General features: G+C 32.0%; 1 protein-coding gene across 4 annotated transcripts; it reads left to right on the top strand.

Moving 5' to 3' along the window:
- Nucleotides 1–4411: 4411 nt before the first annotated feature.
- Nucleotides 4412–18935, top strand: LOC116350674 (zinc-type alcohol dehydrogenase-like protein C1773.06c). 4 transcript variants are annotated; one of them, XM_031782575.1, is made up of 6 exons: nucleotides 4412–4615; nucleotides 6559–6795; nucleotides 14896–15085; nucleotides 15899–16545; nucleotides 16706–17006; nucleotides 17106–18935. In XM_031782575.1, the coding sequence occupies exons 3-6, from the start codon at nucleotides 14969–14971 to the stop codon at nucleotides 17220–17222; spliced, it is 1182 nt and encodes a 393-aa protein (XP_031638435.1). In that variant the 5' UTR covers nucleotides 4412–4615; nucleotides 6559–6795; nucleotides 14896–14968; the 3' UTR covers nucleotides 17223–18935. The 4 variants fall into 4 exon arrangements, with proteins under 4 accessions (XP_031638435.1, XP_031638443.1, XP_031638426.1 ...); XM_031782583.1 differs by lacking the exon at nucleotides 6559–6795; XM_031782566.1 differs by lacking the exon at nucleotides 4412–4615 and having other exon boundaries at nucleotides 6308–6795.
- Nucleotides 18936–19823: the final 888 nt, after the last annotated feature.

Genomic DNA, 19823 nt, shown 5'->3' with positions numbered 1-19823 from the left:
TTTGGCAACAGCAAAAAAAGGCATATAAAGAATGAAATAGGATATGTATTAGTGTAACAAAATGTCAAAATCACCGCCAAAGTTGACAGTTGAATTAATAAGGAGAGATACAAAGAAGGAGATAGAAAGATGAAATTCAATTCATCTTTTATCGATTTTAAATAATAACTGAAATGTCCAATGAAACAAGGACACCATTATGAGATATTCAATTTCAAATGATCTTTATTTCATTCATTTTACAAACGTACAGTGATCAATACTTGAATTTGACATACATCATCTTGACATAATGTCCACATTGGATGATCAACACGATTTGACCATCAGTATATTGTATTCTATTCATTTATGAGAGTATTCAACTTTGAAAATGGCTCGTACGTATGCACAGCTGATAGAAAAAGGTAAATATTCCTTCAAAAAAATTTTTTGTTTTTAAAGTATTTTGCCACATTTGAATAAACTTGTATGGCATGTCTGCTAAACAAACAGCTAAATTAAATGCCACCAAACGATTGAGTACATAGCGAAGTTGATTTTAATTTATCGTTTGACCTTTGTGAAGTGAATTTCTCAATTTAACTTATATGTTTGGATTAATATGAATATTAATGCATAAAAAATGTACCAGAGAACATACAATGTGTATCAATTAGTTTATTTTATTTAAAACAGTAGTCGATCAAATACTGATTACAATTGATGATGAAAGTTCAAAACAGAAAACGCCGATCATCGATCTAATCGATTGACAGTATCATAACAAAAAAAACTGTATGCTATAACGGGTTTTGTGGTTCAATCTAAAATTACGTAATTGATTTAGTTTTTCGAAATGTTCGAATGTAATTTTTTAAAATTGATAATGCTAAAATTCAAAAACGCACGAATGATATTACTTGACTGCTTCTGAGACCAAGATAGCGTATTTAAGCAGATGGTCATGTTAAATTAAGAAGAAAAAACACCACTCCATCGTATTACATACATATTCATAATACTTGTCTATCTCTAAACTTACAGCATAGCTTACAGCCATTGATGTAATGCAAATATGATACAATGAACCATACGTTGGAAATATATTCGAAATGTAAAGAATAAGGATAGAAATCACAAAAAATCACAATAAATAAAATGAAAAAAAAACGATTAAAAAGAATAAACCAGTTTTAATTTAAACTAAATTCATTAGACTCAGCATAGAAGAGTTTTTAAACAAAGACATTAGAAACAGCAAGAAGAGATGCAGATTGCTTGACATTTAAAAAATACAGAATATTGAATATTTAATGAGAAGCGAATAGGAGACTCGAAAAACTTGAATATACATCACGGAGATCCTAAATTCTTGACTGGAACTTATTTAAAATCTATGCGTTATTCCTAGAATTTGGAACCTTTAAAAGTTTTAATTTGACATCAATGAAATCAAATGAAAGATTACAAATTTGAATATTATTTCATATTGACAATATTATACTTACTTTTTAACTATAGATGATGTTTAAGCCTTAATATAGGCAATTCAAACGATTTGCGCGTCAACGAACATGCTTGTCATGTATTTTCTTATGGACAACGATCATTTGTGTTGATGCCGTTGCTACCGCATCAACGAAAATGCTTGATCAATGTCATTTTCTTTGAGAAATTTACGAATGCACAAATGCAAATTTACGAATTTACTTTCCATTTTTCTTACCATTTGATGGTTTGAAATCAGAGAGAGCATTAAAAATTTATGGATCTATTCGGATACCATGAAAATCATCCATCATTGTTGCGTGTTCTTCTCTTTCATTCACTTTTCGCCACCACAAAAGAAAAGAATGATAAATCGTTTGATATTATTGTACGTCCAATAAAATACATGCAATCAGTATTTTGATCAAGAAGAAAATTTGCTTATTAATATGCAAAAATACTGACAGTTCATGTCATGAACTGTTGCATGATAAACGATGTGAAGTTAGCCACAAGCAAAGAGAATACACTGCATTTTGTTTATCCCGTGGAAACATCCAATGCTTTCAAATTGACTAAAATAGAACTTGAATAATTGATGAATAAACTTGCTTGGAAATTTTCTTGGAAATTAAAACAGAAGTTCAGCAACTAAAGCGAAAAAAAAAACAATGAATTTCATTTTGATCGATTTTTTTGACAATTTTCAATTGTTTTTCGGTTGACAAACATAAGAAAACAATGTCAAGAAATGAATAAAATTTCTTTACGAATGCTTGTAATTGAATAAAAAAAGTCAATTATCTCGCCTAAAACTACTCTAACTTTGACATTTCTTAATGCTACTCTAACTTTGAATTTAATCGATGTCCGTAAATTTTATTCCATTTCCTAATTCCTTACATAGATTTATCCAAACTCCACTGAAATTTTTCGGACTGTTAATTGAATTTTACCGAATTTGGAAACTGAGATGGCAGATGGCGCTATAACTCCAGTTAATACATGTACTTCTTTATTTACTTTATTAACGCAATATTTGGTAGTTTAATGAATATTTTTATTAGTAGTTGTGATAAAGTAAATTTGTATTGGGAGTTGGGGCTAATTTCTGGAATTTTTTATTGAGTTTTTTAAATTTTCAATTGATGAATGTGACGATTGTTTTATTTTATATGTTATCATTTCGAAAATGATGGGTAAAATTGAGATTCAACATAGAGCAATTGTCTTGTCAGTTTTAATGAAGGAACCGAACATTTGATTTACAGAAAACGTCATTTATCAAAACAGAATTTTTTGAAACAATACAAAAACAGTTTATGCGAATAATTTATGTTGCATAAATTCTCATTAAAAAAAATTTGGTTCACTTCAATTGGACCAAAAAAAAAAATGCTTCACTTTTTATTGAATTTTTTTTTAAGTTTCGTTTTCAAATACCAATTTTTCGAGAAGTAGTTTTTATTGGTAAAATGTTTTTGGTGTATAAGAATGGGAAATTTGCTGACAAAAATGGGGAATTGACCCCCAAAAATAGGGAAATTGCCTCCCAAAAATGGGGAATTGGCTGTCAAAAATGCGTCGATAAAAAAAAAAACGAAAAAAATGTGTAAAAATTTCTTGAAAGTAAGAAAAAGTAATATTATTCGATGAAATTTGATACTTTAATTACATTATCTTTCTTATGGTTTTTTGTCTTTTCTTCATTTCGTTGTTTCATATTTTTCCCCCGCTAGGGCTATCAATTAGTTACTTAGTTCCATCTGCTCGCCGGTTAATATCAGATGGCGTTTATATAATCTTCCCTTATTGTGTTTATCTCTCGTATTTTTTTATCGACAGCCAATTCCCCATTTTTGACAGCCAATTCCTCATTTTTGACATTCAGTTCCCCATATTTGACAGCAAATTCCTAATTTTTGGCAGGACTCCCCGTTTTTGGCAGCAAAATCCCCATTTTTGGGCGGTAATTTCCCCATTTTTGACAACCACATTTTCCCACTTTTGACAGCCAAATTTTCCATTTTTGACAACCAATTCCCCATTTTTGGGGGTTAATTCCCCATTTTTGACAGCCAATTTCCCATTTTTGACACACGTTTACCCTTTGCCATTTTTATTCTACCCCATTCATTTTAATTAACATATTGATTTCAATTCATAGGGAATATTATGCATAACTCTTTTTGTCTCTTTTTTTTTCATTCCATTGTGACGTTTAATTCGACTGAAACAACACACAACAATTGTTTAGTGGGTATATGGAATTGCGTATCAATATTTTCTGCGACTTACTATTGTGGTTTATTCTTCTTCAATTTTCTGGTTAATGTAACGTAAGGTTCACATGAAAATTGCAAGTTGAAGACAGACATACTTTGCATATACACTAGCTGGCTATATATGTAGAATATGGTAAGCACTCGGTCGCCGCGTGATCACGCTGCACATAAAAATGGTAAACATAATAAAATTGTTATGGGAAAACATGTCTCACAAATACATAGAGAGAGAGAGAGAGAGAGAGAGAGAGAGAGAGAGAGAGAGGGGTATGGATAAAGCACCCTGAATTGTCTGCATTTATATGAGACAAGCTCCAGAATACGCCATGTGTGTTTGTGTGTTGGTGTACATTGGATAGCGGGTATATACATAATTGGTCCGTGGAAAATTCAACATACCACTACATTGTCAATGTATTTGATGGAGCATATTTACTGAATACTGAAAACTCATTTGATCCTCAAATGACATTCAAAGTCGTCCTTTTTTATGTACATAAACCGTTTGTATGTAAGAAATACTTTGCGCATTAAACTTCATTCAGAAACATAATTTTACGAATAGTTGAAGAACACGGTTCTAGACAAACGTTCATCAAAATTAAACACATTTTAGAAGTATTTTGCTTGATTTCTGACTAGCATCACAACTATTTCAAAAGTTTCACATACCAATATTTGTTTCACTTGCAAAAAAAGAATAAGAAACGAATGAAAAAAGAAAATCTAGCAAATATTCCGTATATTTAAATAACTTATTACTCCTATTACATGTGTGTAGTGTATCTTTTAGTGAAAAGAAAATAGTGATAGTTCTTCGAGGATTTATTGAAAACGAAATCAGCTGCACAGCACTAACGGTACATGTTTATCTAAAAATAACAATTTTTTTTCTTCAATTTTTCAGTTGAATATTTCGAGTAAATTCGACCGAATATTTAATAGAGAAAAGCACGTTAGTACAACAGTACGTTGAGTTATGATTTATATTTGAATTCACGTTTGGGATTGTGGGTGATTTCGATACATTTTTAAATATATTACTCAATTGATTTGTTTTTTCATTATTCAAATGAAATCATTTTAAATTATTCGATTGACCAGGTCAGGTTTATTATTATTTTCATTTACTTTCACATGCATATAGTGAATAAGAGTCGAAAACTCGATGTGACCGTGTCGTTAAAAACTGAAGAATGTTCACATTTTGGGCCAATCTATAGAATCTCTCGCGTTTGCTTTGATAATGTGAAAGTGCGAAATATTCATCAATTTTGATCATTTATACATTTCAAAAAGTCAAAATGCTTATAATATCATCATAATTGGCATTTATTCACTCTCCATGTCTCCCTTTTGCATTCTTCACATTCATTGCTTGTGTCGAAAATTGAGCTAACGCACATTTGGTCCAATGGCATGACCGCAACGTAATTGTCACATAGTTGATGAAATAAAATGTTGAGTGAGCGGTACAAAAACAGTATCATTTATTTATTTATTTATAATCGTACAATAAATAGCTAAATGAACGTTGCACGATATTCAAACAATATATACAATTTGAGACTTATGACCAATTTCACAATTATACTAGGGCTAAAATTTTAGTTGTATTCAGTCACTTGGCGAGCAAACAACATTCCCGGATAAAATTCCATTGATTTCAGTTCAGTTCGTTTTCATTTTACATATTAAGTCAATTTTAACAACACGCTCTCATTGAAGCGGTCATATTCGCTGTATTTTTTTTTTTTTTTTCAAAAAAAGAAGATAAAATAGCATATTCTGCGGAAATGAGACGCAAAAACAAATCTTTTGAACTGTACAACAATTGATAAGTGCATCGTACCACGTTTAACAACATTGTATGTATGCATATACTTATACATACACATGCAACAAAGTTGATGCACTCTTTCGCTTCATTAACTCTCGCCATCTGATACTCTCTGTTAACTCAGCTCAAAAAAATACTGCAATATTGCAAACAAAACAAAAGCGATAACATCGTCCAAGACAAATGAGCTGATTTATTAAATTAAAAATAAAATCGCAGACAAATGACATAAACAAAAGCCCAACGACCAACTTAAAATTTACACTGAAACAAACAACAATTTTTGTTGTACATATTTGCGACTGTATATACGACCACAATTACATGTACTTACATTGTACAACACACTGTAATAAGATTGAGAAAAAGAGAAGGAGAAACCGAATGAAAGAAAAAAAGCTAGCAAACACAAACTTTGTTTTCCTTAAAAAAATAAATCACTTTACACTATACTGAATGGCTGCCTTGGAAATAAAAACGTACTTGTATTTGCATTTCTTTGTTCCGCTATATGCCAAAACATAGTGCGTATTGTGGTTTTTGTCGTTTGTTTCTGCTTTGGTGTTTTTTTTTTTCATTGCAAAATTATTGGTTGTGGCGTGTTGTGAGCGAAACACAAGGAAAAAACGAGCGATATATATTAGTTCTTTGTTCTTGCTCTGTTTCGTCACTAACGCTTTTACGATAAATAGACACAACAAAAGCCAACTAAATTCGATTTGAATCGATTGCATTAAAAGCGATCTAGCAGTCAGCTGTTGCATGCCAACATACGATCATATTTTCTTACATTATCTCCTCGCATAGTATTGCAATAACGTGTAAAAATCAGTTGAAAAGCAGTCATTTTTCGTTTACAATCTATTGACATTTTCGAAGTGATTTCTACTATTTAATATCGTTTAATCTATTTTATAGAAATAATAATTTTGTGTGCTATCAAATTTTGATATTCCGGTGTAGATCGTGAAAAAGTGCCGAAATATTTGTTTATACAAAATCGATCGAGATATATTTGCCCGTCCCCAAAGTGATTAAGAAAGAAACATTGATTGTGTATGTGCCAAACGCGGAAACATACCAATTATAAATCGATACAAACGTTGTGAATTTAAAAAAAAAACCAAAACATTTACAGCGATCCATCGAAGGAAAATAGGTACGGTCTTCAACTCATTCAGCGTGCTACTCATTTTATTGGTGAGTGTAAATTATTATTGATTTGATTTATTTGCAACAAAAACGTTTTATTGCAAATGCTAACACAATAATAGACGTATTTTCTGCGTATAAATTAAATCAAAATAAAATAAAATAAGCAACGTATTCAAGATTCAAGGGCATAACCAGATAAGATTAGCCAAAATCTTAACTAATTAAGTGCTGACAAACCCTTGAGACACTGAATGAACGGGATAGAAAAATAACATATGGTTTCGTTGGATTGATTTATTGATTTGTTTAAAAAGAAATACACATCTAAATCAGTGAGCGAAGCAAACAAAGCGGTTGCAAAAACAATAAATGAATAAAGGATTGCAATTCAAATAAAACAGAGTCTGTAAGCTGTGGACGAAATTGATAATGATACGAGTAAATAGCATTTGATAAAATATATATATCTATGCGATATTTTGTGTTGGCCGCTGAATAAATATTCAATATTGTATAGAATGTGTTTTCATCATTGGATGAAACTAATTGAAATCAAGCAAATCACATTGGTGATCGATAAGATTACACATATGAATCGTTTCGGAGAAAAAGTAGCTCTTATTTTTCCCCGCAACGATTCATGTGTATAATAAATCAATGGTACATGCTTTGCAAAACTATAAATTTATAAACAAAATACTTCCCGGCTTGACGTCAATCATGGTGTATTGATACGAATTTCGCATAATTTGCGCGTTTTTTCTGTTATCAACGCTGTTGTGTTTACTTGCTTCCATCGTAGTATATTTTTCCTTCCCATACCATCCCATACCCTTCTTTTTCATAATTTTATTTTGGTTTTATTTTTGAATGTAATAATTGCCTGAGCACGATTGATAAGCTAATTGGCTTACACACGCTTGTCCAAGTAATTTTGACAACACGCGCAACCAACTAATCAACGTATTCTAAAATTTAGGAATGAAAAAGATGAACATTTTAAAAAGGAAGAGAGAAAAAGAGAGAGAGAGAGAGAGAGAGAGAAATCTGAAAATGTTTGAACATGAATGTGAAATAACTAGAAAATGAGAACATTATGACATTGCTTGTATGACGCACGAGCGTAGAAAATTCTATTTGTAATTTCATTTGATGTCGGCGTGCAATTTTGCACAGCTATTTTTAATTGATCTTACAATTTCTCACTATGTTCAGCCATTAATAATTATCTGTGACAGGTTTGACTGTGTCATTGAAACGCTTGTTTTCATTTTATTACAATGTTGTAGCATTTATGATTATTCTAGTGCAATCGAATAACACTAACTGAGCATGTGATGAATGAAGAATTTTTCCGGTTCATCAAATAAAATGGATTATTTGTTTTTCCACATATAGACAATATTGAAGAACTTATCATTTTGTTTATAATTTTGGCTGTAATCATTCTGCAATTATATTCGCACGAGGCAAATGTTCTTGAAAATTCGAAAACGTGTAAAAGTCAATCGAAAATATTGTCTGGGGCGACTGGTTTGATAAAGAAGAATGAAATATCTCTTTCGCAAAACTTCAAATACTGGAATGGGTCCAATGATCATTTGAGAAATGATTCATTTGAATTTTTTACGTCAAAAACAACAATTTCACGTTTCGTCATAAAATCTGTATTCGGTTTATGTTAATCGATAAATAAATCAATATGTTTTGCAGATGAGACAGATGGTCGTGTTATAATTACGAATAAATAAAACAATCAACAACAACGCAACAAAAAAAAACAACAACAAATAATTTTTCACAATAACAAACTCATTCTGTTGACTTTGGACTAACGTTAAACAAATTATTTTGAAATGTAGAACATCAACACAGTTATTTGTCTTTTGATGTTGTTATTATTTCTTCATCCATATCATGCGTATCGTTTAGATAAAATGCTGGCACACAAGTCCTTATAAAATGGATCTCGAGTCGATTGAAAGGCAATATTTATTGTAGATAAAGAAACAAACAAATATGAATGATATACAATTGAAGTAGATATGAAAAATAAAATTGCAACAGCTTCCGTTTGGTTTGTTAGAATTTTGCGGAATTCATTGTGTGTGTTAGAATTTTTATTATGTTAAATAAATTCGAGCTACGTTACAAAAGTATCTTCAAAATTATTCTCGCCGATCCAAATGACGTATCAAATAAAAATGAATACCAAAGTCCATGAAAATATATTTATATTTCATCATAAAGCAATTTAGAGTTGAGAGCAGGTCAAATTGATCCATTTTTATTTGTAAAATTGGCCATTGCCATTATTTTGAAACGTAATTTGATAAAAAATACCTCAATCATTATAAAGTGGCCACTAAACGAATGCTTATGCTGAAAATCGACATACAAAAAAAGTTCGTTAGATGATTCAAATGAACACGAGATATGGTGTGTGTCCCATTCACCTGTAGGAGACAAAGCGGTACCATATCGGCAAGCGAACCAAAAAATACCTCTGAAATTTCATCGTAGCTCATAGAATCGGGTGAATACAACAACAATATACATTGGCAAGAGGTAAACACGCTGCCAGTGCGTGATTTTGAGTTTTCACATTGTTATTACTATTATTATTATTTGAACGATGTATATAAAACAAGCACTCATCGAACAATGTATGGACGGAGTGTGGCGCATGTACACGGCATATAACAACAGCTGCTTCATGGATTCACCAATACACGAGCAACGCCATTTCTACCATTTGGGCTCAAATAGATTGGGAAAGGAAAAGAAATGCGAGAGAACATTCACCGAATGCATGATTTTACGATACCAAAGTGAAACTGTATTTGGGTTAATATCATATGCTATCCATGGATATGCCTCTATACATTTACACGATGAAGCTGCTGCTGCTGCCATGCTATAGTAATGCCGCTTTAGTTATACATATCGATATATATATTATATATATGTATATCATGTGTACATTTAATATTTCGAATGCAATTGTATTGGTAAGCATTGAATTTGGACGTGTGCATGCGTAGAATAGCAGCCATTTGAACATTGTTCATGTTTCGCGCATAACATAGATATATAGTCGATATATAACCATATTGTAATACATAAATATACCTTCCATTGGAATTGAATCACGCTCTCAAGTCGGCTGATCACTCGTTCCTCGCGTGATACACGTTTTTATTCACATAAAGCGAGATATTCGCTTTGTTGTTTTACACTTTATATTTATCTTGATGTATTTCCCTCTGTATCTCCTGAACTTTACTGCTTTTTCTCTCTCTCTCTCTCTCTCGTCAAAGCGTGTTGGAACACTTTGTTTACATTAATCACTTTCCATATTTTCACATCGTCTTCCAAATCGCTTGTCTTTTTCTTATTTTAAAAAAGAACACACGGCTTTGGTTTAATCATTTGATTTGGAATTATTGTTTGCAACAAATCATTTGAGTTACAAGACTGCTGATGACAGTATTTATTTACATTCAAAATTGCCAACCGTTTACAAAATATTTGCTCAACAGTCTTTTTTTTCAGTCGTATTGTATGAAACCTTTCGAATATTCTAGTAATTTAAATGGCAGAACATTCTATTGACATGGCAAAAAATAAACAATGAAAATTATTTCTAGTACTTTTTTTTCATTCAAATCGAACTGAATCGAATGAACTTGGGAGTAAAACCACCATCGTTTCAATTGAATAAAACGATACAATAGATATGACAATGAGTTTCGACTCTAGACATTTTGCCCATTACGAGAAAATTTGATGAACTACAACAAAGAAATCACTTTGTGGTACACACACTTTTTCACAACAAATGATATATCTGTATTTTTCCAATGAAATTTCGAAATCGAAAGGAAATGTTTCTGTTTTTCAGAAATTTATTTTATTTAGTTTTTTTTATATGATAGAAAATTGATCGGAATTTCCGTGTGAGAAAATGGTTCAAATCAACAAATCAACAGCGAATGGTGTTGTCACAACAACACTGTTGTGTTTAAACGGTACTATAGAATTTCTTTCGTTGAGAAAAGAAAACATTCATCTGTAAAATATTGAGAAGAAGAAAGGCGTGAAATGCGATTGCATCTTTGTGCCAAAGATTTTGTGCTAACATTGCATGAATTGGAATGCTGTAAGTATGCCAAATTTGACTTGTACGGACTTTGAGCTCATTTTTGTTTAAAACAAATAAAAGCTTGCAAGCAATACTCTCACGCATTTCGAGCTTAACACATGCTTCGCAAGATAAACGTAATAATTAAACAAAAATGATGACTAACTCATCACCATATTCGTGTCGTCGACTTTTTTTTTTGTTCCTCTTACATCGAATTCGGTAATTTCACGCTAATAAACCAGTTGCGAACACTCGGACTGATCGTGAACACTGTACAGTCACACAATTGCTGATCAAGTGTATACAATATATGTATATCAATAGTAGTTATTTTCCAAAAATTACCATTTTATTTGAATTCAAAATGCATCAAATATCCCATTCGCTTAGAATGATAATCAGCTGGGAAAAAAAAGTTTCCATTGATTGATATTAATACACTTGCACACACAGAACATGGAGTTCGCGTGCACCTATTATTATTATGCAAGCAATTTATCATGTAAAAAAGAGACACGGCACGCTGAAATGCAAAAACAATGCGCATTCATCGTAAACCCAATCGATGCTATTGCTAAGCCTATGACTTTTTATATAATCAATAGAATGCATTTTACAGATGCAATGGACGCGCGCTCTATTTAATATTTGCACATTTATACAGGCAGTTCTTGTCAATCAAAAAAAAGATCAGAGGGATAATAAAAACGGCGACTTACGTTGCATATTATCATTAGTGGACACATATCAACTGAATTCCATTTTTTTTCTTTTTAAATTGTTTTTGTGTGACAATTAATAGTAATACCCAGCTTTTGTTGCAGCCAACAACCAAATGAATAAATCAAAGCGCAAATAACATACATACACGCACACACACACCGACCAAAATGACCGCGTTGAAAAATCGCAACGACATGCATTCACCTTATTGGTTGTTAGCTAGTGAAACGTACAAAGCAAAACACGCATTCACCGAATGATCTTCACACACGGTTGCAAATCGGCATTTATTTTTTTTAGTTTGTTGTTCGTTTCGTCAATTCTGTTTTTGTATTTTAATACTCTCTATGAGAAAGAGATGCAATTTTTTATATTACTTTTGGTTTTGGACTTGGTTTCATTGCAATCCGCAATAATTATGATGCAAAACTTTAAAAGTTTTACAGCATCTTCTTTGAAATCAATGCCTACGATTGCAACGTTCATTTAACGCGTTTTCATTTTCAAATAAAATGCATAATGTGCACATTTTAATTGATAACCGGGTAATTCGAATTTCTGCCAATTAAACGAGTTTTCGAAGCGCGCGCGCGCTTATTCACACACGGACATTTTTATTTCGGTCAAAATCAATAGACTTATCAGAATTATGCTCATAAATTGTGAGACATGTTGTAATCAATCGTGATTTTTTGTTCCCTTTAAATCTGCTTCTCTTTTTTATTCGTCACATGACATCACAATGTCTAATTGATGCATGTGAATCATTGTCGGGCATATAAAAAAGTGAAGCAATCAACTGATAAAGTGTCACCGAATTCTACCCGGTTATATTGAAATCATTGTTTATCTTCATAGACAAAATGACTATCGTTCCAATCGAGTGCACAATGTATCTTCGTCACCAATACACAATACACACGAACTGATATTCTTCAGTCAAGTTGATTTACTATTCATAATTTATTGTGTAATCGAAACTTTTGCATTATTCTTGACCCTTCTCAATAGGTTACTAGCTAGCGAGTATTTCTCATTGCAATGAATTGCAAATTTTTCGAAATGAAAAGCAAAAAAAAAAAAAAAAAATAGAGAAAAAAGTATCGGTTGCGATGAGAAGTAGGCGCGCATACTTGATAAAAATAAATCGAGAACAAATGCGCTTAAAATGGTCATTTGTGATATGATATTTGAATTCGTCGCAAGATCAATTGACTTGAGCACAGGAGGCACGTAGACCATAAAAAATGATAATCGATAATTTAGAAGAAAACGAGAGAGGAAGCGAATAATTAAAATAGCGATAGCATAGTATTATTATCATCGGGAATGCCCTGAATGCTATTTTGAAAACAGATTGAATGGAACAGCAATTTTGTTTGCTCTGCAAAAATTGAGACGTGCGGCAACATGATAGACAGTTGCCACTGAGACGAGATAAAGAACCGCATGACGATATTTAAATATGAATAATCCGTTATCAATTTGCTATTTTTGTTGCTTGTATAAAATTAGAGCAATGAATAGCGTGGTTTTTAACACGAGAAAATTCGATGTTCGCGCGAAACAGCACGCGTGTTTGATCGAATGCCATTTACATTGAGAAATCAACGAAGAATCACTCGACGGCCTGCTGATGCTGATGATGGCAACAACTTGATTTAGTTGTTTACTTGAAATCCTTTTTTTTGTTTCATTTATGATTTTAACACGAAAAACTACAAATTAAGCGCGTGTTATTGTGAATATTGTATTCACGCGCTTGCAATCATTTTGATGATACTATTCACAAATGTAAATAGATGTTAAGTTGATATATGCCGCCAAATATCGTACCATCAAAATTACGATATGATTGAAGGCACATGGCGAAAATTTCAAAAATCACGAAAGAACGACATTTTTTTTTGCAACAATCACAAAAGTAATTATCGACTTGATATTTAATTATTTTATGCGTTGATTGTAAGCAATGAACATTCACGAGATTCATTGACGAGTAGTTATTTCCAGATTTCAATGAATTTGCTATGAATTCTCACATTTGGATCCATTTTCATTTCTTTGCCAATTTACGTGTGATTCTATGACGATGATGTGGTCACCGTTGCTTTTTCTCTCATTTTCGGAAGACAAATAAAAATGAATCGTTCGTCACCACCGTGTTTCAGAACACACAAGTAAACACAATAAAGCCGATTTTGTTCAATGGAACGAAAAGAAGAGGTTCAGTATTGCATGTGACAGCCGACTGATCTGCCTGCTTATTTACTTCATTCGTTCGTTGCGTGTCACACATGCAAACACTTTCCATAATCTCGCCTATACACTGAATGGTGTGTCACAATCATACGGCAAATACATTCTCACATTTTATAGTATATGTTTTTTGAACAATAACAAACCAAACCGCTCTCCTCTGTATGTCTATCGCAAACAACAAAATAAAACACACATACCATCAACGAAAACATTCCATTGGAACGAATTGGCTCTTGCCTATAAAAACACTTAGCACCAAATGTCGGCTATTCATTGCTCAATTGCAATCCATTGAATTCAAAGCAACATCGTTCTTACGATTGAAGAAAAAATAATAGGAAATAAAAGCAAATTTCGATTGTAGTTCATATTTTCATTCGAATTACGATTGATTATTCTATTTTGTGAAAGAAATACATAGTACGTACAGAAAAGAAACACACGAAACATTTAAGTGAAAAAAGAAAGTGCGATCAAATTGTGGAATTTAATTCTATCATTTTTTGTGAAACATTCTTAAACCGTTGCAAACTCAAACGGTTTTAAAAACGATATTAAAAGGCAAATAAATTGTACAAAACAAACCATTTGACCATTTCAATGATCAACAAACAACAAGCAATTCAACAAGCAATTATATTGAACACTTCAATTCCAGTAATTTGAAAGGAAAAGAAAGAAGAAAGATAAAATAACCAAGTGAACTTTGCAACGAAAATCAACATTTTTTTTTTAAACAGAAAACTATAGGCGTGATATTATTCCACATTAATAAAAAGCGTTTACATTTTAAGTGAACCAATTATTATTTCTGGAAGTTACAAACTAAGCAAAACAAATCGTCAAAATGTCGACTGAAATTTTTCATTCAAATAATAATCATCATCATTCAAATAACCATTACAACTGGTGTGTATTTAAATCGAAATTAAATTCTCTCTCTTACTGATATCAAATATTTGCAAACTAAATTTTCCAAATGCTAAACGGTGTTTGTTCTTTATTTATTACAGCATACCAAACGGATCTCATCGCGGTTCAGATTTATCAGATTTGTCCGATTTTGATATTGAAGAATTGATCAGAATGCATAAGTTGTGCCGTCAAGTTTCAATTGAATCGCCGGGACCAGTTGTAAAAGACTGCGTTTTCTCATTCGTTGTACCAGTTCCTGATACACCCGAAAACGGTGCTCGTGTTAAGGTAATTAACAAGTAGATTCTCTTTCCTTTTTTCTATCACTGCAAAATATATACATATGCGATTCGAAACCATTTGTTTTGCTATGTTTTTTTTTTTGTTTATCAATTTAAACATGGTAGAAATTTAGAAGAGATGATTCAGAAATTTACTGCGGAATAACAAGCTACAGCTGGAATTTTTATAACGAAAACAGTAGAAAACAAATGGTTTATCGAGAATTCCATGCGCAGCATTAGTTATTTATTATATCCAAAGGAATGGCGATGTTTTTATTTACTTACTGCGCCATTTGTATGTATTGTTGTGTGTGTAAGTACCTCTATATGTATTGTATGTGGTTGATTCCACAAAGAGTGTTCATTCGCACTGAACACGCACTGCATGCATGATACAAAATGTATTCATTTGAAAACACAAATACGCCGTCTACTGCGTATTTTATTTTTGAGCTCGAGCAATGCCTTGAGTGAATGATAAAAACAACACGCACAATCTTCTATACATTCAATTGATGTGCGACATAGTTTTGGCAATTGGACAAATTTTTTCGTGACGATTTTTACTCATCATTGCACTTTTCATATGATTTAAGAGCAAATTAGAAAATGTCATTTGCGTTGTCGTATTTAACACACAATAAACACCCTCCAACCAAATGTATATATCTCTCTTTGTATCGCACGAGATTGGCGCGTGTCTTTCACCTTCGCAAATTCTATTTTAAATTTTTATAACGAAATTCGACTTTTGCGCAAAACAAATGAAAAAAAATATGAAATTAATTCATTGTAAATTCTCTTTGAATCGGGTCAGGTTGTGTATGCCGGTGCATGCTATCGTCGTCAAAAGTCACCATCTATTTCGAGTATGTCGAGCATATCATCGGATTTGAGCGAATTGGCTCAACAAATGGCTGGATCACCACATAGTTCGGCCGCATCACCAGCTCATCATGGATATCGTGATGGTGCATTGTTTCCCGGTTTTGAAGTGGCTGGTGTCATTGAAGAGCTCGGTCCAGGCGTCTCACAAAACAAAGAAAATGGCTTCTATGTTGGCCAACGCGTTGTCCTCTATCCATTCGATGATTGTCCAAATGGATATGCTGAATACATTGTTGTTCCTGATTTGAAATATTTGATTCCTATTCCCGATTCATTTCCATTGAGCGTTGCAGCAATGCTTCCAACTGGTGCTCTTTTGGCCATGAACACCGTTTTCGAGGCCCAAGAAATTCTATCGCATTTGCTTAAAGAACGTGAAGCCGCTTATGCAGCAAATCCAGAAACATCACCGCCACCATTGTGCCGAATTTTGATTGTTGGCACCGGTGGTCTTGCTCTCTGGGCAGTACGAATTGCTGCCTATCACTTCCATCAATTAGAATCCAGCAAAAAAGTCCAAATCACCGTTGCCAGTCTACGCGATGAAGGTTTCATGTTGGCTAAAGATTTTGAAAAGTAAGTGCCTTTTGTTTTTTTCATCATTTCCTATAAGTAAACTTTTTATAAACTGGCGCTGAACCAAAAATAAAGTGCAAACAGTTGACACGTCGGATACAATAAAGTTTACTAATTCCAAACTATTTATTTTCTTCTTTTTGTTTTGATAAATTTACAGCGTGAATGTAGTTCAGTGGAGCGAAGATTTGTACGAAAAACAATTGATTGAGCGAACAGTCGATGCTTGCGGGGGTGCCGTTGATATTGTTATCGATTTTGGAACAACATCACGCAGTTTGCACCGTTCGATTCAGTGCTTAAGCAAAGGCGGCGTTGTTCTTGTCAGCGAAGAAGTTGGCGAAAAATTATTGCCAAAATTCTCCAGTTTGGCCGACAAACGTGAAGTAAAATTGCGTTCAGTGGCCGACGGAACCATCGAACAATTGAAACAATTAGTGGAATTGGTATCATCACATGAGGTGAGTTTTTGATCAATCATATAAAGGTTATACATTTTGACAAAACAAAATGCATATTATTTCATCTGAACTAAATAATTTTATTTTGTCACATTTCAGATTGAACCACCACCACACTCTGTGTTCCCATTCGACGATGCACAAGAAGTCGTTCGCAAATTATGCCATTCAGAGATTCCCGGTCGTGCTATCTTGAAATTCCATGACATTGAGTAATTTGTTTAAGTATATTTTCTATAGCTACAAGAACAGCTTAAATAGTTTATAACAAAAACATCATCTATTCACTTATACTTGCGCATACACAACAACAATATAAAAAAAAGAAACGACAACAAAAAATCGAACGTCATTGCTGCGGGAGATGCATCACTATCGTGTTCAAAATCATTGGCATTGTGGTTATGTGGTGCACATCAAAAATCAGCGCACATTACTCTTGAAAATGAAACAAAACCCAAACAAATTATCTACAATCACAATTGTGAAGCACTCCCCCGTTATTTAAAAATCACAACAACAGCCCAATGTCGTAGAATAATGCGAACAATTATTTACTACATACAAATAATCCAATTACATTATAATAATAACACTGGTATTTGAATGAGGTAGCAAGATAAAGTGTGTGACTGTTTATTAACAGACACGGAATTTCCGATAACGCATATTGTCATTGTTTACAAATGTGCTAATTACATGAAGAAACGAGAAGAAAAAAACACACATCAACCAAAACAAACGATGACAAAGAGACACACGCGGACACTAGAGATAAACGTGAAGTCATTGGTTTGCGCGATAATTTTTACAGCGATACATCGATAATCACGGTTTTTTGAATTGCGATTAAAAATTTTAATTGTAAAAATTTGGTGATGTCATGTCGCAAGCGCATCATTGTTGTTACTATTTGTTTGCATTGATGGATTTTCGTTGAGCTTTATGCGTACTTTCACGCTCAATCTTGACTGATCAACAAAATCCAATCACATTATTAAGATCTGCATTTTTACGATAGAAACCATTAATATGTTCTTTATTTTCCTCTCACATTTCAATATACGAACAAATGTGTCGATATGTGTGTTTGAACAATCAAATAATCGAATTGACAAATAGTACACCATAATTTCGTTGCGACATATAGAGAAAAAAAAAACAACAGCACACATTTTTGAGCAAATAAAAAAGAAATCATTAATTATTATATTGTTAAAATTAAATGAAAAACTACGTTTTACGGTGTTTTGAAACAATATCCTATATTTTTTGAATGTTAATTTAAATTGTAAAATATGAAAAGAGTAATATCAAATCCAGACAAAAAAAAACTTTGTATGTCTAATTAAATTAGAAGCACTCATATCGCATCACCGATTGGGTATCGATCCTTTTAAATTGGCTAATCTATTTAACGTAAAAACACAAATTAAAACCAAAAATTAAATGTAACCATTATATATTGGAGACGAAAAGAGAACAAGAGAATCAAAAGTGAAAACGAATGTTTATGGATCCAAGTTTTGTGCTTTTTGGGTACGCAACACAATTTATTGATAGATATTTAGGTTTCATCCTTTATTTTTTTTTTGTTTGATACATATATTTTTTTAATTCTTAGACGATAATTTAATTTATGAGTACAACAAAAACCTACAAATTATTAAGAAAAATCGGCGTTGAAGTTCAACAGACCGATTGACTTTCAATTTAACTTTTTCCAAAATGAAAATCTTTTAAGATTTTCAAGACGATCTCAACAATTTGAGCTAGATCTTTTATTTTGATCAACTGAAGGACGATATTTGTTGAACTTCAACCCCTCTCCCCTCCCACATACACACACATAGAGAGAACATTGAGCAGACTAAGAAAAGAAATAGAATTCAAAAATTATGAAAAACAAAAAGAAACAAGAAAAAAAAACAAATTATTATGAAATTACTGTCAAACATATAGATAATTTAGGTATTGTATTTTTAGTTGAAAATAAATTGTGATAAATTTGTGAAGAGATACAAACGAAACATAAAAAAAAAACAATAACAAAATGAAAACAAAATATCTTTGGTTGTTTCTTTTTTTATTTTTTATCATTTTCCAGGCACCTTTTTATCATTTTCAGACAAGATTACTTCAAACATTTGTGACATACCCTTTTTTTGGTTTCCTTGCAAAATTCCATTATAGACAATGAGCTTAGAAGAAGATTTGATGAGTTTGATGTTTTATAAATTTTTCAAGAAAAATATTGGCCGCAATTCTATCGCTTTTTTGTGTATTTCTCAATAAAATGTGTAATTGTAGCAAAATTTTCATCTTGAGGCATTGTTTTTCAATGGATGCGAGATAAAACACAAATGTAAATGGATAGCATATACGTATAGCTGACAAACTAATTAAGGATTTGTGTGACAAAAATATTATTATAATAATTAAATGTGTAAAACAAAATGGAATGAATATCAAGCGATATGGCTAAAATCTAAAATTGTAATCTCGCTCCAAATCGTTTCAAAATTTCGTTTGTTTCGTTCATTCATTTGAAAATTCACCGATTCAATTATTCAAAAATTATATTAATAATATTACATAATGATGTAATTGATTGTTATACTATTCCGCACAACCAATAAAAAATTGATATATAAAGGCGAATTCTATAAGAATCGTATAATGTAGAAAATATTCGAGCACTAAATGATAATCAATTAAAATGTAACTTACTTACGAAACGTTTGGTTCAGACATCATTTCATGCACATGTGCAAATCAACAAAACCTTATTTTAGAAGAAAAAAAACATAAGCATTG

The sequence above is a fragment of the Contarinia nasturtii genome, unplaced genomic scaffold (assembly GCF_009176525.2).
Source record: "Contarinia nasturtii isolate CC-2019 unplaced genomic scaffold, AAFC_CNas_1.1 Cnas_scaffold_129, whole genome shotgun sequence".
In the NCBI taxonomy this organism is placed as follows: domain Eukaryota; kingdom Metazoa; phylum Arthropoda; class Insecta; order Diptera; family Cecidomyiidae; genus Contarinia; species Contarinia nasturtii.
This window is presented reverse-complemented; position numbering and strand designations above follow the sequence as displayed.